Consider the following 20,202-nt stretch of genomic DNA (forward strand, 5'->3'; position numbering starts at 1 on the left):
CAACCCCACCAAGCTGCAGGGAACATGCACCACGGATACCGGCGGCAGCACAGCTGGGGTATCTGCATCCTCACTCCACCTGGGAAGCGCAAGTCGAACAGCAGGTGGCAAGCTTGTCTGCCTCTCAAGCTATCACTGGTAGGTCGACTTGCTTGGGAGGCCTGAGGGGAGGTGGAGTTAGTGAGTCGTCCGCCCGCCCCTACCAAAGAGTCCAGTGAGCTAGATGGGCGTGGGGTACCTAGTGCTTGCCAGTCTCCTTCTGGGCTCACTTTTGCAGCCGGCTTGAATTCTCAGTTAAGTTTTTGCATTGCAACTCGCAACCACTGATCTGTTAGAAAGCTCCCTGATGCATTTAGTTTATGTAACTTCCCTACTTTGCCAAAAGCCATCTTTATTATGTCTCCTATAGCTATTTTTAGTTTCTTCTACTCAGGAGCTCTTAGGACTTGTGCAGCCTCATTACAGAAGGCTCGATTTGAGTGCAGCCTGGATAGGGGAAATGGTTGGAAAATATTCTGAACAGACCTAGCGTGGGCAAGCAACTGGCCGGAAGTGGCAGAGCCCCGGCGGAGTTAGGACCCAGATCCTCCGTACGTCTAGAGTCTACGTCACCAGGACTCCGCCCCAGGGTCGGCGTCGGAGCTGAGACCCCGCAGGTTCCAAACTCTCCCCGCGCCCCCTGCTGCGCACACTCAGTCCGACCCTGCCCGCGCACCGCCCACCCAGGTCCTCGGGCGCCAGCGAGTGTGCTCACAGGGGAAACTGAGGCAGGGAGTGTGCTTATGAGTCTGTCCCCTCCTCGGTCCACATCCCAGGGCCCGCAAAGCTGCCCCCCCTCCTTCAACCCGCATGGAACAGCAAGGAAGAACGGGAGGAAGGGGAGGGGGCCCACAGCAAGCAGGGTATAAGGAGTCGGCCGGTCCTGCCACACTCAAGATGGCGGCGCAGCAGCGGCGAGGCCCCTCAAAGGCGGTACCAGCGCATGCGCAGCGCGGAGTCCCGGCCCGGGACACAAGATGGCGGCAGCGGCGCTGGGGAGGGCGAGGCGGAGGCGGCAAAACGGGCGGTCGAGCAGAACGTGTAGCCGCGTCCCCTCGAGTCCGCTGCGGGCAGGTAAGAGCCCCAGGAAGCTATGGTTCCGCCGCGAGCCGCGCCAGGGTCCGGGGATCCGAAGCCAGGCGGCGGTGGCCCCTCCGGCGCTTTCCGCTCCGGGTTACCGCTCGCCCCTCTCTGCCGCCGCCGCCATCTTAGGCCCACGGGTGGGCGGCCGGGCTGGTGGCCTGGATGAGGGAGTTGGGTCCAGAGAGCGCGGGCGGAGCGGCCTCTAGGGCCCCTCCGCTGCTTCCGCCGCCACCGCCTTTGTGTCGGGCTCCGACTCTGAGTCGCTTCAGCCCGGGGGCGGGAGCGCGCGGCGGGGCGGGGGGCGGAGCCCGGGAGATGGGCCGGCGCGCGCGCGCCAAACAGTCCGCCTCCGCTGGGGTGGGGGGAGGGGAGAGCGCGCGCGCTGGGGGTCGCCCCTCCCCGCCATCGCGCGCCCCCGCGCCTGCGCGCTTTGCGAGCCCTTTGACGCCTCCCTACTGGGCAAGAGGATTCTCATTGGTGCGTTACTGAAATAATCCCGCCCCCTCTTCCTCCAATCCTGGAGTCGGAGTTTCTTTTCCTTCTGGTGGATTCCTCCGGTTGCGCAGATACAGTTTATCCTTAAGCCCCTCGGCACTTTTAGACTGCGGTGTGAGTGAGGGTGGGAATCCACAGGGTAAATAAAAACGTTATCTTAGTAGTAACAGTTACCTCTTACTGAGAGTGTACAGTATGCTAGGCTCTACTCATAAGAGACCACAGAGGTTGAGTGATTTTGATTTGATAAATCGGAAAATGGCAGGAGGGTCTGGAACCCCTGTCTTTCCAAACCCAGAGCTGGTACTTTGGCCACCGACTTGCTGCATTCAAATTACGTGGGGAATTAGAAAAACTTTTTAGTAATAAGTTGGTAGAGAACTGAAACGGTGTAAAGTGGAAAAATTAGTCATCCGATCTCTCATTCCCACTTATGCGGTGCGTTTAAAAAATACAAATTTTTGTCTGTCTCCCCTCCCCACTTCTGACTCCTACAATGTGGAGTGAGGGACAGGAATCTGAGGGTTTGTTTTGTTTTGTTTCTTTGACAAATTCTCTGATGGTTCTGGTGCATAGCTGGTTTTGGAAACACTGCAGTGTCCCCACTTGACCTCACTAAACTATGCTGTTTGTGTCTCCTCGGCGTAGTTCATCTACCTGGTGCATCAGTATCACACAGTGTTTCTTGGGGAAAATAATTTTCCAATAAAGGGGAACGTGCTCTGTTATATAATACATTTACACGTGTTATTACTATTTTTTTTAAATTAAACACCTGATGCAAAGAAGTGTTTTTCACTCACTGTGGGTGGCTTGTCTCTGTGTCCCCCCATCTGTGATATGTCTGTTAATTTTTTTCTTACCTTAGGTGTACTTTAGTTGGCAAGACCAGGCACACAGTTTGTGGGATCAAGTGTGCAAAGTGAGAATGTGGGCCCCATGTTAAAAACTTACTAAAAAGCTGAAGACGGTGACAGCAGAGCATTAAACCAGGCTCAGGGACCTCAAGTGGGGGCCCTGTGGGACTGTGTGGGCTACAAGTCTGTGAAGGTGAACCTGTTGGTTGGAAGCTTGAGAAGTACTGTTTTCATCCCCTAAATCTCCAGCTCTCCCACAGTGTGTCCTGCCCTGTGTTGGGGGCTCCCGATGTGCCCTGTGTCTTTGCCCCTCCTGCTGTTGTCCCTGCTCTGCAGGATTTCACAGGTCTGCAACTCTCTTTTCTTCTCTTTACTCTGCAGTTGCTGACGCGAGGAATCCCCTGGGACCCCGTCCACTCCACTGCTGAGCAACCACCTGCCCACTGAGCTCTCCTGCAGGCCTGCCCACTGCCTCTGTGGGACCCTGTGACGTGGGGGTCTGTCTGGCCGGAGAAGAAAACCCTCTCATGCTAGCGTTGCAGACCCCAGAGGGTGAGAGAAAGAGGGACTTCGTTCAGCCTTGAGACCTGTGGGCTCAGCCCCAGGGCACCGGGAATTCCTCCTCCCCAGAGAACCAAGGCAGCTCCCCTTGGTCAGTGGTTCCAAACCTTTCTACTATCCTCGCCTCCTTTTGTTGTATGTATGTTCCCTTGTTCCCTGCATTCTTATCTGCCAAACTGTACAGATGAAGTATATTTATTTTTCCTTTTTCCAAATTAAGACATCTGTGACTGAGTGTACAATAAAATCAAGGACCCCAGTGATTTCTATGATGTTGTCAACAACCAATCTGAGCTTCTGATCAGCATGAGATAATCAGCGTGCCCACAATGAATTGATAAAATTTCAGCAGCAATGATAACCAACATTTAAATGTGCCTTTGTGGTCTTTTTGGGTCTTTTTGTGGGCAAATGTTTGATTTCTTTTGGATATTGTTACATTGAAAACAACTTTAGGAGCATCAGTCTGATCTCAGTTGGCTCTTAGGAGTCTAACAGCCAGGTTGGGAACCACTTTGGCCATTGAGGCTTGTGGTGGATGTGCTTTGGGTGGGGTGGTAGGGAGCACAAACCAGAAGGAGCTGACCTTCCTGGTATTTAAAGTAAATTTTCACCTGGGGATTTCACCTGAACTCAGTTCCTTCTCAGTCCCATTGGTTCTTTTAGCAACAAAATTGCTTCTTGCTCTGTAGTGTAGAATGGGGCATCTAATTAGATGCCATGTCCATTCCTGGGCTGCGCTGTGTTCCAGTTAGATTTTACTGGATAGGAAAAGGGAAGAGGAGGAGTTACTCTTCCCTCCTATGGGGATAGCTTTTAAAAGGCACACCCTGCTCTGTCTTGGCTGCCACTGTTGGTTTTGGTAAACACTGGCAGAATGAATAGGTACCATGCTGAGCACTAGAGAGGGCTGAACTGGACTCAGTTCTGAGTCCTGGGAGTGATGACAGTCCAATGAGGAGACAAACCCATTTGATGGACCAGACTTTGCGTACACAGTGGAGATGCTCGTGGCCTTAAGGAGGGGCTCTGAGCACCTAGCCTGGGGAAGGGAGAGTCAAGGAGGAGTTTCTGGAGGATGTGAACCTAGTGATGAGCCAGGCAGAGAATTGGGGAGAGTATTTCAGGCCAAAAAAGCAGCAGGAGTGCACCCATTTTACAGCTGAGGGAACTGCAATCTGAGGGCTCTTTCTGTGGCACCAGGCTGCCCCTCCAGGACAGGACTGGATTGATTTCTTCACATGTGCAGGTGGTCACTGGCGCCCCTGGTGGATTGTAATTGGTGGGTGGGGAGGTGGAACTGACCTCCATGCCCCGCTATCCGTGACACCCTTTGGTCCTCTGTGTGGCAGGTCCGGTGTGGGTGCTGACATGGCCAATGAGAATCACGGCAGTCCCCGGGAGGAGGCGTCCCTGCTGAGTCACTCCCCGGGCACCTCCAATCAGAGCCAGCCCTGTTCTCCAAAGCCCATCCGCCTGGTGCAGGACCTCCCAGGTACTGGTGAGGGACAGTGGGTGGAGGGAGGTGGTGGTGGTAGCAGGGTAGGAAGGGTGCCCAGGAGCAGCCCTGACCCTGGCTGAGTTCCATGCTTGTTTGCAGAGGAGCTGGTGCATGCAGGCTGGGAGAAGTGCTGGAGCAGGAGAGAGAACCGTCCCTACTACTTCAACCGATTCACCAACCAGTCCCTGTGGGAGATGCCCGTGCTGGGCCAGCATGACGTAATTGTGAGTGGCAGCCCTGGGCAGGGGTCTCAGAGCAGCTTCTGGCATCTGGGCCTTCCCCAAACATACCCTGAGCAGCTGTTACGTACTTAGCCCTGTGTCGGGACCCAGGGACACAATGACAAGCAAGACAAAATTCCTGCCCTCTCAGCACCTACACTCCAGCATGGAAGACTCGTAAAAAGATGATTAAAATAATGTGATACTGACCTTGTGTTGCACGTTGGGCACAGTGCTCACGATGCGGTTGTGAACGAGATAGACCTGGTCCTGCCCTTGCACTTTGCACGCTTAGGGGGCACGTGGTCTACTGGGGGGGGGGCGGGAGGATTACAGTGTAGCACCTACAAGAAGAGGAATGTCATAGTAGCAGGGATCCTGCCCAGGCCTGGGGGAGGGGAGGGGACAGGGAAAGCTCTGCATCAGGGTTTAAGGTGAGGAGGTTAGCTCAGTGAGGGGAGGAAGAGGTGAGAAGCGCTGTCTAGAAGCAGAGATGTCAGCGTGTTGGGGAAGTAGAGGCACTGGCTGCCTGGTGGAATGTGGGCTTTGAGGTCTCTGTCAGTTGAGGCACTTTCTTTTTTGGGCACGCTCAATCCCCATTTTGCAGACGGAGACACTGAAGCTCAGAGAGGGGGAGTGATGTGGCCCAAGACCTCAAGCCAGTAAGAGGCAGAGCAGGACTCACACCTGATGGCCTTTCAGGGCCACACCTTGCCCACCATCACACTCTTCTTCTTAGTGTCACCAAAGGAGTTCCATTCACAGGGAACTTTTTAAATGCTTCTTAAAAAATGAGCATTTCCTAAGGTTTTTCTTTATTTTTGATTTTCATCCTGTTTCTTAAGGAAAAGAAACTAATATGTACTGGGCACTGACCTCATGTCAGATGTCACGTTAAAATGGTTGTAGTCATTTAATCTCTTCAGTGGTGAGGCAGGAAAGGTGAGGGAATTAGGAAGGGAAAGAACTCCCCCAGGTCACACAGTTGCCAAGTAGTAGGCAGGAGTGGAGCCCAGCATTCCTTCGGCCTCCCAGCCCTCTCTGCTTTTCTCCAAGGAGTAGGAACAGGGGGCAGGAGGGCATCAGGGTTCTGCAGTACTGGGACTTCTAAGCCTCTGACCCTGGTTGTAACTCTGCTGGTCTCCCTCCACCAGTCGGACCCTTTGGGGCTGAATGCGACCCCCCTGCCCCAAGATTCAAGCTTGGTGGAAACCCCCCCGGCTGAGAACAAGGCCCGAAAGCAGCAGCTCTCGGACGAGCAGCCCAGTGGCAATGGCGTGAAGAAGCCCAAGGTGAGTGTGTGTGGACGCTCAAGAACGGCTGGTCGGCAGCTGCCCAGGCAGGCAGCTGGCAGGCCCCCACGAGGGCTGGGCATCAGCAGGCTGGTCGGGGGCGCAGTGTTGGAGCTGTGGGCCAGCTCTCTTGACCTGATGCCTTTGATTCTTTCTCCAGATTGAAATTCCCATGACACCCACAGGACCGTCGGTGCCCAGCTCCCCCAGTGTCCCAGGAACCCCAACACTGAAGATTTGGGGGACATCCCCTGAAGATAAACAGCAGGCGGCTCTCCTCCGACCCACTGAGTGAGTCTTGGCTGATCAGTGTGGGGGCACCCATCGTTGGTGGCCAGCTTGCCTGGGATTGAGGGCTGGGGTCGCAGGCAGGGCATCCCTCCTTTTCTCATTGCTCCTGCCTGTGCCCCAGGGTCTACTGGGATCTGGACATTCAGACCAACGCCGTCATCAAGCACCGGGGGCCTTCAGAGGTGCTTCCTCCACATCCCGAGGTGGAGCTGCTCCGTTCCCAGCTCATCCTGAAGCTCCGGCAGCATTACCGGGAGCTGTGCCAGCAGCGAGAGGGTAATTGCCTCCTGGATCCCGGCCTTTGTCTCCATCCACCGTTAGCACGAGCTGGGGATTGGCCATCTGGGCTTGGGGAGCACACAGTGGAGCCCAGTGGTTGAGAGTGTGTGCTGTGGGAGTCCAGCTCCACTAACTGCTGGCTCTGTGACCCCGGGCTCATAGCTTAACCTCTCTGCACTTGTGGTACCTCATCTGTGCGATAGTGACAGGAACAGTGCCTACAGAGAGGGTGGCTGGGGTCAGTAATACCAAAATGACAGATATAATTAACACTTCCACAGTGCTTACTATCTGCCAGGCACTGTTCGAAGCCTCTTTATGTATCTGTAAAATGGCATAAAAACGAGAGCACCTACCCCTCACAGGATTACTACAAGGAGTAAGTGCTTAATAAACCTCAGCTTTTATTAATTAGTAAATAAACTTGCTTAACTTCGCTGAAATATAGAATCTCTCCTTCCCTTCTTTGTTACCCTTTGCAACACTCCTTATAAAACTAGTGATTCTCAGAATGTATTTTGGAAACGTTGCTGAGGATGTAAGCTCCTGACATCACAGGGGCCGGGTCTTGTTCACTACTGCACCAGTGCCCGCACTGCGCCTCCTGTGTACTAGCCCACGTGGAGCCTGCTGGCTGAACCCAGACCTTCATCAGCTTTCCTGTCCCTCAGGCATTGAGCCCCCTCGGGAATCCTTCAACCGCTGGATGCTGGAGCGCAAGGTCGTGGACAAAGGCTCTGATCCCCTGTTGCCAAGCAACTGCGAACCGGTTGTGTCACCTTCCATGTTTCGAGAAATCATGAATGACATTCCCATCAGGTACAGCCCCAAGAGCTGGGGCGGACCCAGGCAGCTTGGCTTGTGTGCCCAGTCTCACAGAGAAGGGCTCTAACTCTGTCTTCTAATCTCTCTAATGCAGGTTATCCCGAATCAAGTTCCGGGAGGAAGCCAAGCGCCTGCTCTTCAAATACGCAGAGGCTGCCAGGCGGCTCATTGAGTCTAGGTTTGGCTCTGTGACCAGAGTGGGGAGGGCAAAGGCCATATGACCTACTCATAGGGCTCTGTCATTGTTGGTGGCAGGAGTGGGGCCAGCTCCCAGAGGCAGAACAAGGGCTGTGGTGTAAGCCACTATTGGAAGTGGTGGGGGGAGGAGCTAGGAAGGTGGGGTACATTAACAGCCAGCCCCTTGATGCACCCTCGCCTGGCAGGAGTGCATCCCCCGACAGCAGGAAGGTGGTCAAGTGGAACGTGGAGGACACCTTCAGCTGGCTGCGGAAGGACCACTCTGCCTCCAAGGAGGACTACATGGTGAGTGGCCCTGGGCAGGTGGCCAGTGGACTGGCTTTGTGGCCACTGCCTCTGAGAAGCCCACTCTGCCTGCTGAGGCGGGCAGCCAGTTTTTGTGCAGTGCAGCACACCTGACACTCTTCGGTCCACAGACTGACATCTGTAGAGATGTTTGTCTAGGCTCCTGGCTTTCTCCCAAAGAAAACTTCCATTCAGGTTCTTAATGGAATCCTTTGCTCGACCACACGTCATAAACAGCTGCTTTTTCCACTTAATGAATGTTCAACACCTCCCTTTAGATTTTTAGAAACAGACCAACAAACTGCCTTTTCTCGGCTGTGTGTGGTCCTGTCACAATTAAGGGCTACCGCCAGGTTCAGTTGCCCACTTTAATGCATTGAAAACAATTGTTTCCTGGCCCAAACCCATCACTTTTTTAACTCTCCACCAGCACTAGCAATGGACTTTCTTTTCAGGACCCTTTTTCACAAGAGACAAGGTTTCGCACTTCACGATAGTAACTGTGTACTTGACACGTAGAATGACAAAGGTAGGTGTACTCACTAGCCAGAGTGACTCATTTTCACCCATCACTTTCACACGTGCAATTCAGCAAAATTACAAATGCCTACAGTTAACCTTACAAGTCACTAAAAGCTCAAACGGCAAATCTGCAGTGACCAGGGGGACCCTGACTTACGAGGGTCCCTCTCCCCGATAGACTGCACATGCCTTATGAGCAGGGATGGTGCCGGTTTGTCTGTTCCCCAGCAAGTATCATGAGATTTGGCACAGTGTAACTCCAACAATAAGTGCTGGCATTCATTGGGCACTTACTGTATGCCAGGGGCTTGGTAAGCCCTTAATGGAAGTGATCGTATTTGATACTCCAACTGCCTTGTTAGGTTAAGTGTCGTGTGTTCCCTTAACAGTTGAGGAATAAGGTTCACAATTCGGGATTTGTCCAAGTCACACAGCTAGTAAGTAGCAGAGACTGTTTTAAAATGAGGACTGTTGGAATCTCATAGCCCTCCCTGCCAGCCCACTAAAGCCCTGATCAGGAGTGTCTCCTCCAGGATCGCCTGGAGCATCTACGGAGGCAGTGTGGCCCCCATGTCTCGGCCGCAGCCAAGGACTCGGTGGAAGGCATCTGCAGTAAGATCTACCACATCTCCCTGGAGTACGTCAAACGGATCCGAGAGAAGCACCTTGCCATCCTCAAGGAAAACAACATCCCAGGTAGGGGGCTGGTGTGATGCCATCAGCTCGGCATCCCAGGCCCTGGCTGAAGGGACAGGTGAGGCTGAGCTGCAAGGCTGCAGAGTGGTTTGGGGAAGCCCGTTTCTCCAGGCAGTGTCTGGGCAGGATCAGCTTTGTGCTTGGCTCTGGGATTTCGGCACTCCTCTAGGAAGCAGAAGTGATGAGAAAGGGAGATCCGGAGGTGGGAAAGGCAGGCCAGGGATGAGTAGTTATGTGGATCTGCGTTTACACCCAGTCCCTGTAAGCCTCACTGAGGTCACACCTAGCCCCAGGATCATGAGGATTCACTGGGAATTCAAAGTGCTAGGCCCCAAAAGATCCCAAAATAAGGTACTGTGACTGGTGATGAAGACACGCATGGCAGCAGACCCACAGCCTGGAGTTTGCCTCCCTGCCTGCCAGGCCCCGAGGCGGGCGGACCGGGCCCCGTGTCAGTACAGAACAGGCGGACATGACCCACGGTTGTCGCCCTGCCAGTGGCCTGGCTGTTTCCTTTGTTACGGAACTGTCTGAGCTGCAGTTTATTCCTCCCTGGGATGAGACTTACCTCCCTTGGTTACTGCATGTGTGAAGCTCCTGGCCTGTGGTGGGCACTGAGGCTGTGCAGGGTGAGAGTTGGTGGCCCCTCACTGATCTCCTGCCCACAGAGGAGGTAGAGGCCCCCGAGGTGGAGCCCCGCCTGGTGTACTGCTACCCAGTGCGGCTGGCCGTGTCTGCGCCTCCCATGCCCAGCGTGGAGATGCATATGGAGAACAACGTGGTCTGCATTCGGTACAAGGGCGAGATGGTCAAGGTCAGCCGCAACTACTTCAGCAAGCTGGTAAGAGCTGGGGTTGGGGGGGCGGGTCCCCTCAGGTGGGAGACATGAGGCTGACTCTTCCTCCACCTGGAGTCTTCTGCAGGAGGCCAGTGAGAGAGGGAGGGGTCGCTGCTGAAACCTACTGCTTTCTGTCCCACAGTGGCTCCTTTACCGCTACAGCTGCATTGATGATTCTGCCTTTGAGAGGTTCCTGCCCCGAGTCTGGTGTCTTCTCCGACGGTACCAGGTACAGGCCTGGGGCAGCTGGGGCAGGGCTCGACTGGAGGGGGCGGGGAGGCTGCACCCTGGAGGCTGAACAGGCTGCTCTGCAGATGATGTTCGGCGTGGGCCTCTACGAGGGGACAGGCCTGCAGGGATCGCTGCCTGTGCACGTCTTCGAGGCCCTTCACCGACTTTTCGGCGTCAGCTTCGAGTGCTTCGCCTCGCCCCTCAACTGCTACTTCCGCCAGTACTGCTCTGCCTTCCCTGACACAGATGGCTACTTTGGCTCCCGCGGGTGAGAGCCAGGGGTTCCCCTGTGGGTCCTCTCTCACCTAAGCAAGTGTCCTCCAGAGCACAGAGGCCCACCTTGATCAGCTGCTTCCTAGAGCTTTTGGGCTTTGGAGTCAGGCAGTCTTGGGTGGAGTCCCTGCCTTCCCCCCTTACCAGCTATGTGACCTCGGACCTGTTGCGGAACCTCTGGGAGCCTGCAAAATCTCCTAACCCAGCCTGTGGCTTGCTTGTTGAATTAGCCCAGGTTTGGAGTAGGAGCACCTGGTTCTGGGCATTGAGAGGAATGCAGGGTGGCGACTTTACAGACTAGCATGGTGGTTGGGGGAGGACAGATGAGAGGGGAAGATAGTGCTGCCTCCAGTAGGAAAGTGTGGCCAGGCCAGCAAGAGGGAAAAGCTTGGCAGTTGGGGGATTCCTGGGTGTGGCTTGTGCTGTGGTGGCAGCGGGGTCAGAACTGGATTTGGGCTCTAGCTCCTCCACTAACCAGCTTGGTGAACTTGGGCCCACCAGCCTGAGCCTCTTTGTTGCCATCCATTCAACAGAGATAGCCACACCCTATACCAGGACAAATTAAGGGTGAATGTTGGCCTCTGGCCTGACTCCAGCCATCTCTTCAAAGTGGCTGTCTAGGAGTGGGGGCATCGCCTGTTTTTGGTTGAGGGACTGTGTCCCGGTAAGACTTAGAATGCTCACCTCTGTCCCCAGGCCCTGCCTGGACTTCTCCCCGCTGAGTGGTTCCTTCGAGGCCAACCCTCCGTTCTGCGAGGAGCTCATGGATGCCATGGTATCTCACTTCGAGGTGGGTGTGTTGCTGCTGGGGGTGGGTGTGGCGAGCAAGCTGCCCAGCCAACTGGAGGACAGCCCCTGACATCCACCCCGGGCCCCCTCCCACAGAAACTGCTCGAGAGCTCGCCAGAGCCCCTGTCCTTCATCGTGTTCATCCCTGAGTGGCGGGAACCCCCGACACCGGCGCTCACCCGCATGGAGCAGAGCCGCTTCAAGCGCCACCAGCTGGTCCTGCCTGCCTTCGAGCATGAGTACCGCAGTGGCTCCCAGCACATCTGCAAGAAGTGGGTGCTGGGGAGGGTGGGGCAGGAGGGCCTGGCTGACCAGGCCAGGCCGGGCCCCTCCCTGAGCTGCTGCCTTTGCCCACAGGGAGGAAATGCACTACAAGGCTGTGCACAACACAGCCGTGCTCTTCCTACAGAACGAGCCCGGCTTTGCCAAGTGGGGGCCGACGCCTGAGCGGCTGCAGGAGCTGAACACGGCCTACCGGCAGTCAGGCCGCAGCCATGGCTCCGGCGGCTCCTCATCGTCCTCCTCAGAGGCCAAGGACCGGGACTCAGGCCGCGAGCAGGGCCCCAGCCGCGAGCCTCACCCTACTTAACACATCCTGCGGGGAGGAGGAGCCCCAGAGTGCTGGTATGGACTGCTGGGACTCAGGCCTCTCGGGGCTGAGCGGACCCTAGGACTCTCCCTCTGGGGGGCGGCAGGACTCAGGCTGCCAATGACATAGGAAGATTATGGCTCTGCCAGGGCTCCCCCTCCCTGCCCCCAACTCCCACCTTCCCATCTCAGACTCACTCCAAGGCCCTTGTAAATAGGCCCTATGCCTTCCCTTCCTTTCCCCACCCCCATCCTGTTGCCACCTTGTTTCATTTGTAAAAGGAAATACAGATTCCCCCCCCCCCAAGAATGTGTGAGGGTCTTGAGGGCAGAGAAGGCTGCAGAACCTGGAGCTCCTTCTGGGACCACACCCCTATACCTCCAGGCTCACCTTCTCCTGACCCCTGGGCCTTCACACCCTAATCCAGGGCTCTGGCATTTAACTTCTCATCCCGCTGTCCCCACAGCTGGGCCCTGCGCTCGTACCCCTGGGGAGCAGCAGGTAGGTAGCTGTGTCCAGGTAGAAAGCTAGACCCTTGTTGGCCCTGGAGCCACCAAAGGGAGTGGGAAGCCAGGTATGTATGTTTTACAGTTGAGGGTCAGAAGGAAGAGCGGCTCAGAGCCACCAGGTCTTAGGGTTTGGCATCGGTACAGGCACCTGGCTGTGTTCTGAGGATCTCTGGGCATGGTGCCAGTGCTACCCTGGGGCTGGGAAGGAAGCAGGGTCTGAAGGTGCTCAGTGGGGTTCTCACCAGCTTAGCCATCTCCCAGTTATCAGGCCTCTGCCCCAAGCAAGGGTCTGCCTTGCTGCTGGGCCACTGTACTTACAGAGCCCAGGCAACAGACACCACAGGGCTGGGCAGCCTCCACCTCACTCCCCTCCTTGTGGGCTGTTAACGGGCTCCTCCTGCTTCCTAAGTCCTTGCTGGGTTCAGGCTGTAGCAGCAAGTGGACAAAGTGAGCGGGCCAGGGCTGGACGCTGGTCCCTTTATTGAGACTGAGGGTCCAAACAAAAATAAACCTCTCTTCCAAAGCCTGCCTGCAGGCTGGGGCCCCAGCATGTCCTGGCTGGGGCCCATGGCTGTCCCCTACCCTCAGCAGCACAGATCTGGCTCCCCAGGAGTGACAGGATGCTGGCTGCTAGTATCTGAGACCCTAGGTGGAGCAGGGAGTCAGTCCCCGTGGGCCCCTCACCCCCAGCTGGGCTGGCCCCAATATCCATGGTCTGAGTTGGATCCCTGGGGCTCAGTCATCCGTCAGGGTGATGACGTCGTACTCGATGCCCTGGTGTTGCAGCTGTTGGATGTGTTCAGGCACTGCCTCCTCTGTGCCAAACAGACCTTGGGCTTGGGCCATGGCAGCATCAGCCACCGCTGCCAGGGGAGGGGAAAGGATAGTGAGCCTGAGGCCCAGGTGCTAGGCCTGGACCTCAGGCCCCCATGATCCTCAGGGTCTGGCCTCCATACCTGTGACAGCTGAGTGTGCTGCAGCCTCAAGCTGGGCCTGTGTGACAAGCTGCTGGCTGGGGGACACGGGCACATACTGGATCTGGAGGAGAGAAGCCAATGAGATATGGCCTTACCGGACCCTAGCTCATGCCCCTGCTCCACCTGGTTCCCCAAAGGGCCCTACCTGGGACTCCTGAAGAAAAGGGGCCCCTTGTTCATACTGGATGTGTGTGATCTGGCCCTCCTGTACCTGGAGAGAGGAAGCCAACCCAGTAATCCTAGGAGGAGGATGTACATCCCTCACCTCACTCTTGTCTCAGGTCTGGCCTACCTGGATGTGATGGCCCTCTGGGACCACAACATATTCCTGGGGTAGCAGGTGCTGGACACCATCCTGAGAGATAATGTACTGTACCTGAAGAAGGGTAGAGAAGAGGCAGGTACTGGGGGCCTGCTCACCAGGAGCTCAGCAGGGAAAGCAGACCCGGCGACCAGAGACACACCCCTGATCAACAATGGCAGCTGCAAGCAAGGAACCCCCAGAGTGGTGGTTTGGAAAGTACTGTCCCTCCTCGAAGTGGGCCTGGGGCTGGGGGGGGAGGGAGGAGGGCGGGCACTCATGTCTGAGGTGGTCAGCAGCAGCTCACCTGGTTATCAGACGTCACCAGGTGCTGTACTGTCTGGCCGTCTGCCGTAGTGATCTCTTGGATGTAGGTGGCTTCCTCCTGCCAGGGCCAAGCCACCTCTAGCTTCAGATCTCTAGGCATCCCCACCCCTGCCTGTGACCTACCATGAGGGCCCCCAATTCAGGCTCTCACCTGATTGGTCACTGTCTGTTCCTGGGCCACAATGATGTGTTCCTGGCCCAGCGCCTGCTGTAGCCGCTCTGGGCCTAGGACCCCGTGACTGGACTGGAGTGCAGCTGGGCAGAGAGGAAGACACTCACTCAGGGGCTCTGGAGAAACCTGAAATGCCCTGGCCCGACTCTGGCCCACGGGTGCTCTCTGGGGCAGTGGCTCAAGTCCCTTGTCCACCCTGGGGCCCCAGGGGCAGCTCACTGTGCAATGTGGCCAGTGTCTCATCATCACTGTTCAGGATGATGGTCTGGGTGGGGGTCCGGGCTGGGGCCCGAGCAGTTGGGTTTGCTGCTTTTCTCCCATCAGGACTATGCAGCCGCTGGATGTGGAACTTGAGGTGCCCGTTGCGGTTGAACCTGAAGGGGAAGGAAGAAGGCTCAGGGGCAGCCCCACCACATGTGCCCAACAGCCTGTACCCCCGTGCACCTGGCCTTACCGCTGCCTGCAGAGGTGGCACTCGAAAGGCTTCTCATTGGTGTGGGTCAGCATGTGCCGGCGCAGGTCCTTCTTATTCTTGGAGGCAAAGCTGCACTGGCTGCACTGGTGGGGTCGCAGGCTTGAGTGCTGTGCCATGTGGGCCTGCAGACGGGCAGAGTCAAGGGTGTCGGCTGGGTCAGGACAGACAGCTTTCCCCAGATAGAGCCGCTAGGGACCCTGACCTCAGTGCCATGGATCTGGGAGGAGCCGAGTAAAAAATACACGTCAGACTAAGGTCTAGTGCTGCTGGGTGTTGGGGGAAAAGCCACAGGCTCCGTCACTAGTTCACCTGGAAAGCCCTGTCCCTACTCAGACTCAGTTCGCCCCCCTATGTAACTAACACACAGGCTCAGATGAGGGCCCACTGAAGGTCTCTTGCAGCCCTGACGCTTGAGCCCTGCTTCCCTCACTGTGCTGCTGATGAGTCAGTGTGGTTGGATCTGGGAATGGGTGGTCCTCAGGCAAATGGCCAGGGGCCCTGGAACCCAGCCTTCACACCGCCGCTGCTCCCTTGGACTCTGCCCTCTGTGTCCTGCAGGACTTGAATCTCCCTAGCGTGCCACTGCCTCTGTGCATCTTCCCCAGCACCCCAAGCCCACGTGACTCATCCCGTTGTGCTCTGCTGTGTTCATGTAGTTCCCCCTGGGGACACTGTCAGTCTGTTAGTCACGTGTGGCCTGGTTTGCCTTCCCACCAGACTGAGCTCCCTGACAGCTGGGGCCCCGCTGAGTCAGTGGGGAGGGAAGGGCTTTGCCTGAGGGGACACTCAGTCAAGGTTTGTTACACAGTCGGGTGCCAGCAGAGGCACATGGGACACCTACCCGGACCTCAGGCCACTGGCGAGCACTGAAGGGGCAGTCAGGGCACTTGAAGGCGCTAGGCCCAGCGTGGGCCCGTTTGTGACTCTCCATCTCAGCTCGGCCAGGGAAGGCCTCAGCACAGATCTTGCAGGAAAATTTCTTTGACGATGCAGTGGCTGCAGATGGTGGCGAGGAGGGCACTACCAGGCCCAGGGCTTTGCTGGCTGCAGGAGGTGGGGAGGCAGAGCCCTGGGGGTCCCCTACCCGGTGGGTCCTGGCTGGAGACGGGGGCTCAGGGCCGTCTCTGGGCAGCCCCCCACACTGCAGCAGGGGCCACTTTGCTCCAGAGGCCAGGGCATCCGGACTTGGGAAGGAGATGGAGCCATCTGCAGTCAGCTGTGGAGAGATTGGGGAACGTGAGGCACAGAGGGAGGGAAGGATGAGAAATGGGGTAGTGGCGGGCTACCCCGAGCTTCACCTCAATGTGGTGCAGCTGGGTCCCATCGGCTGCCATGATGTAGTGGGTGCCAGCTTCTTTCAGGGTGTCGCTCACAACCACAGCCTGGGCTGCCTCTCCTGGGGGCTCCTCACTGTGAGCACAAAGGAGGGGAGAGGTGAGGCAATGTTCTCTGAGAGGCTGGAGGGCCACAGGAGTCTCCTTCCCCAAGAAAGTCATCAGCTGAGTGACTGCCACCACAGGTAGAGCCCCAGTTTAAATCCTGGCTGCGCCTCTTACCATCCAGTCCTTCACTGCCTCTTCAGTAAATGGTGACCACGTGTCTAATGTATTGTCCTGCTCAAAAGTGGTCATCCCTACTCTCTTAATGGGCATGGGTGGCGAGGTGAAAGGCCCCTGGGGTCAAGCCCAAGTCTGGCCAAGTGGGGCAGAAAGAGAGCAAGTGGGGGCGGCAGGGCTGATAAGGACCCACAGCCCATGAGCAGATGCTGAGACTGGGCTGCTCAGGTGCTGGCCCCGGGATCCGGACTCCCGTCCCAGCTAAACAATTCGGTACTTAGATGCAGGGCTTCCTCAGAGTGCCCAGGGGTTCGACAAACGTGGAAAACAAACACTTCTGCCCCAAACGTGCTCAGTGTAAAGGAAGCCAGGTGCACCTGCAGGGCCTCCAGTTTTGTTAAGGCACCTGAGCTCCTTCCGAAGGTCAGAACTGGAAAACACCTTCGAGACCATCCAGAACAAAGCACACATGAGCCAGCGTTCAGATCTACTGCATGTCTGACCTTAGGTGAGTTCCTTCACCTCCCTCCTCGTTTGTAAAGTGAGGGAAACGTGGATCTCACGGAAATGGTTTAAGCGAGTTCATGAATGTCAAGTACCTGGAACATCTTCAGTGGCCAAAAAACTGTAGCTCTTGACCTCCTGCAAGGGATATCACTTCCCTACATGCCAATCATTTTACAGGTATTAGGAGCCAACTAGGCTTGGGTGGGAAGGTGGGGTCCTCATCTGACTCCCCCCCAGCACACCTACAAATGGCTGAATGGGGTCTTGCAGGCGGCAGGTCTCACCTGTAAGGTGTGCCGGGAGCTGATGTGCCCTCCTCCACAGGGGGTGCCGTGATGACGCTGTAGCCAGCCCCGCTGAATGGCCCAGGCGCCAGGGTGATCTGCTGTAGGTCAGGGGGGCCTAGCTGGCTCTCAGCAGCCACACTGCCCCCTGGCTCTGCCACGTGGAGGGTTACCACTTGGGGAGTGGCACCTGCTGGGGAGGGCTGCCCACCGGAGGACGCTAACTCTGCTTCCACGTCCTCTGACTTCACCACAGCCACCTGCAACAGCATCAGTGGGCATCATGAGTAAAGTCTGTGGCAAAGGAGCTGGCATTCAAGGCCTTTTTCTATCTCAGGGCCTCAAAGCTCCCCTACACTCTGGCTAGACCCAGTGCCACTGCCAGTCAATTGCACAATAACAACTGTGTGCTCCCAGCAACTGGAAAGAGACTTTGCCATACATCCCATGATGAGGACAGGCCCCACAGCAAGGAATTATCTTGCCCAAAGTGCCAAAATTAAGAAAGCCTGGGGTAGAGGAACAAGCAGCAAACCATTTAAGAAAAAAAATGAGTCAGAGCTCTACCTCACATCCTCCTCCAAAGTCTGCTTCACATTGATTAAAGATCGAAATGTAATAAATAAAACTCGAAATATCTTAAACGAAAATGTGGATATTTTTATAATCCTTGGGATGGGAAGATTTTCCTAATCACGACAAAGGACGCTAAAACCTACAGCAAAACAAACCATAAAATGAGATCAGAAAACAAAGGGAGGTATTTAATGATCCATATTAGAGATAAAAGGCAGACTTTCCTCATATACACAGAGACCTTACCAAGTGATAATAAAAAGACTAATAATTTAATTGAAAAATAGATACAGGACACAGGTAAGTCAGAGAATAAGTAAAATGGTCTATGAACATACAGAAAAATTCAATCTCATTTATGACCACAAAATTACAAAATAAGACCATGACATCTACTCCCATCGCACAGAAGGGACCTGTAAAGACTGACGCTACCCAGTGCTGACGGGGCTGTGGGGAAACACACTCTGGCAGTGGTCATGTAATTAGCGTATCTTATTTTGAGGCTCCATACCTCGGGATCCATTGATTCTACTTCTAGGCGGCTTTTTAAAAAAACTAAAAAACATGTTTATGAGCACCTGAAAATGTGTGCACACTGGAGCACTGCCTTGAGTTAATAAAAAATTGGAAACTATCCAGTCATAAAGGACTGACAAAACTTCAGGAAATCTATCTGATGGAGTGATGTGGATAAGTCAGGACACAAGAGATGGGTGTGTGTGGCCAGGCGGTGCCTCATGTGCTATCGAGGGAAGAAAAGGCAGGCTGTCGATCAGCATGGGGAGTGTGATCCCATTTTTTGAGGATCACAAGATCTATGTGTTGGTGAGCTCATGGACAAAACTCTGCAGAAATGCTTATTAAGCTGTTCACAGTGGAAACTAAGGGGAAGGGAGGAATTTTACGGACTTTCTAAAGAGAATATTTTTTAATGTTCATTTTTGTTTGTTTGTTTTTTTTCTTAATGCTCATTTTGAGTTTTACAAGCATATGCTTTTGTAACCAGAAAAACAAAAACAAGAAACCCAAAATGCATGACACTGGCATGAGAACAGCAGACAGAGCAACAGAACAGAACTTGTCTAGAAACAGACTCCTGTACACGTGGGAATCTAGTGCACAATAAAGAGGATATTCTGAACCACAGGGAAGATTTGAGGATTTGATCTACTGCACTGGAAAACTTTTGGAAAAAAAATAAAGATAGTCCCCTACCTTTCTGTATACACCAAAAATAAATTCCAGGTGGAATAAAGATTTAAGTGTAAAAAATGAACCCCTAAGAAGAAAATACAAACGAATATTCATATAATCTTGAGGTGAAGGAGGCCTTTCTACGGATGATATCAAAGGCGAAAACTGTAACAAAGTGATACATTTGTCTAAAAATGTAAAACTATATAACCCCAAACACTGCAAACTAAACCCTATGAAGATTTCCAGGTCCAGCACCAGGCTTCCTCCTCCATGGAGTTTTGTCTGTCCCTGAGCAGCATGTTACTATTCCAAGTTCTTGGAAATTATCATTTCAAACATACGATCTACATCTTTTCAACAAGCTGGGAGACAAGAGGTGCTAACAACGTTTCCCTGCCTTAGAGAAGCACATGGGGAGAGGAGGGAGGCAGTGGGGTGGAGGAGGGAGAAGTAAAGACAATGAACTTGAGGGCTTCAGGTGCATGGAACAAGCAAGAGCTCTGAGCTGGAGAAAGCCTTGGGAGTCCGTCAGGCTGTGGGAGGTGGCACAGAATCAGGACACAAGGCTAGATGGAAAGCTACTTCAGACCCACAGGCACAGGACGGCCACAGAGCTAGCAGAAAACCAACGAGAACAGGGTCCCAGAAACAACAAGGGTCGTGCTTACTACTCAGCATGGTGGAGGTCGCTGTTGACTCCAGAGAGTGGAGTGGGAGATCCTTTGACCTCCCTGGCCTCTTGGGGCCTCCCTGGCACAGCTGGTCCCCATCCTCTGCATTTGTTTGCTCGCTGGGTTTCAGTGGATCTGTCTCCCCACTAACTGGGAGCTCCCTGAGGACAGGGCATGTCCGCTTCATCACTCTCCTCCCTCCACCCGTGTCCAGTGCAGAGCTGGCATCAAAGGTAGGCGGGCCGGAGAGAATTCCCAGCAGCTCACCCACCTGCAGGGCTGTGCCCCCCAGCTCCCGCTGAGTGCTCATGTTCAACAGCAGATCCAAGGCTGTCTGTGTGGCCATGGCAGTGGACTCCTCAGCTCCTGCGTTGGGTGAGACCCGAGCCTTAGAAAGGGCTAGGAAACTGGCACCCAATGCCCCCTTCCCCACCCTCCCCATCAGCACAAGCCCTGCCCCTGCTACCACCCTCCCTCAGAACTCACCTTGCTGGTAGATGATGGTGGCACCACCCAGGGTGTCAGAACAGAGCAGTGGGGGGTTCTCAGGGGACTGGAAAGGTGCTGCCTCTGGGGGGATCTGTGGGGCAGGAATATGGCCAAGTGTGAGAGGAGGCAGCTCAGATTTAAGTGCATCACTAAGCACTTCCTGCATGTCAGACACTTTATGTCTATTGGCTTGTTTCATCTTCACACAAGCACTTTTCAAGATGTTTAGAGCTCAATGCTACTGATGATCTGACTACGGTTAAAGATCCCACAGCTAGTAAGTAGCAGAACTG

The 20,202-nt window shown here is 54.9% G+C and overlaps 2 protein-coding genes across 9 annotated transcripts in view; one reads left to right on the forward strand and one right to left on the reverse strand.

Annotated features, from left to right (window-relative positions):
- Positions 1-12,174, forward strand: PCIF1 (phosphorylated CTD interacting factor 1). Of its 3 annotated transcripts, none has more exons than XM_045519329.2 (17): positions 1-138; positions 2,856-3,126; positions 4,388-4,530; positions 4,636-4,760; positions 5,912-6,049; positions 6,210-6,340; positions 6,462-6,616; positions 7,291-7,438; positions 7,539-7,622; positions 7,828-7,927; positions 8,983-9,145; positions 9,814-9,986; positions 10,126-10,212; positions 10,298-10,482; positions 11,184-11,277; positions 11,373-11,548; positions 11,634-12,174. In XM_045519329.2, the coding sequence occupies exons 3-17, from the start codon at positions 4,407-4,409 to the stop codon at positions 11,863-11,865; spliced, it is 2,115 nt and encodes a 704-aa protein (XP_045375285.1). In that variant the 5' UTR covers positions 1-138; positions 2,856-3,126; positions 4,388-4,406; the 3' UTR covers positions 11,866-12,174. The 3 variants fall into 3 exon arrangements, with proteins under 3 accessions (XP_045375285.1, XP_010956957.1, XP_010956956.1); XM_010958655.3 differs by lacking the exon at positions 1-138 and adding an exon at positions 465-1,113 and having other exon boundaries at positions 2,856-3,026; XM_010958654.3 differs by lacking the exon at positions 1-138 and adding an exon at positions 466-1,113.
- ZNF335 (zinc finger protein 335) overlaps positions 8,282-20,202 on the reverse strand; it is a 23,080-nt gene continuing 11,159 nt past the window's right edge. For 4 of the 6 annotated variants that reach the window (XM_074347348.1, XM_074347349.1, XM_010958652.3 and 1 more), the window contains 13 exons: positions 19,907-20,000; positions 19,692-19,786; positions 16,974-17,233; positions 15,925-16,036; positions 15,468-15,842; positions 14,606-14,748; positions 14,371-14,525; positions 14,131-14,234; positions 13,960-14,037; positions 13,644-13,727; positions 13,497-13,562; positions 13,331-13,412; positions 12,832-13,237 (listed from right to left, as the gene is read on the reverse strand). In XM_074347348.1, the coding sequence (XP_074203449.1) occupies positions 13,110-13,237; positions 13,331-13,412; positions 13,497-13,562; positions 13,644-13,727; positions 13,960-14,037; positions 14,131-14,234; positions 14,371-14,525; positions 14,606-14,748; positions 15,468-15,842; positions 15,925-16,036; positions 16,974-17,233; positions 19,692-19,786; positions 19,907-20,000 (1,776 nt within the window). In that variant the 3' untranslated portion in view covers positions 12,832-13,109. Of the gene's footprint in view, positions 11,540-12,831; positions 13,238-13,330; positions 13,413-13,496; positions 13,563-13,643; positions 13,728-13,959; positions 14,038-14,130; positions 14,235-14,370; positions 14,526-14,605; positions 14,749-15,467; positions 15,843-15,924; positions 16,037-16,973; positions 17,234-19,691; positions 19,787-19,906; positions 20,001-20,202 lie in introns of those variants that run through there. The other 2 variants (XR_012500653.1, XR_012500652.1) reach the window with 2 other exon arrangements.

Source organism: Camelus bactrianus, chromosome 19 (genome assembly GCF_048773025.1).
Source record: "Camelus bactrianus isolate YW-2024 breed Bactrian camel chromosome 19, ASM4877302v1, whole genome shotgun sequence".
In the NCBI taxonomy this organism is placed as follows: domain Eukaryota; kingdom Metazoa; phylum Chordata; class Mammalia; order Artiodactyla; family Camelidae; genus Camelus; species Camelus bactrianus.

Coding starts and splice junctions, on each gene's coding strand:
- PCIF1 (XM_045519329.2), top strand. CDS start 4,407: ATGGCCAATGAGAATCACGGCAGTCCCCGGGAGGAGGCGTCCCTGCTG. Junction 6,050..6,209: donor ATGGCGTGAAGAAGCCCAAG/GTGAGTGTGTGT, acceptor TTCTTTCTCCAG/ATTGAAATTCCCATGACACC. Junction 11,278..11,372: donor CCATGGTATCTCACTTCGAG/GTGGGTGTGTTG, acceptor CCCCTCCCACAG/AAACTGCTCGAGAGCTCGCC.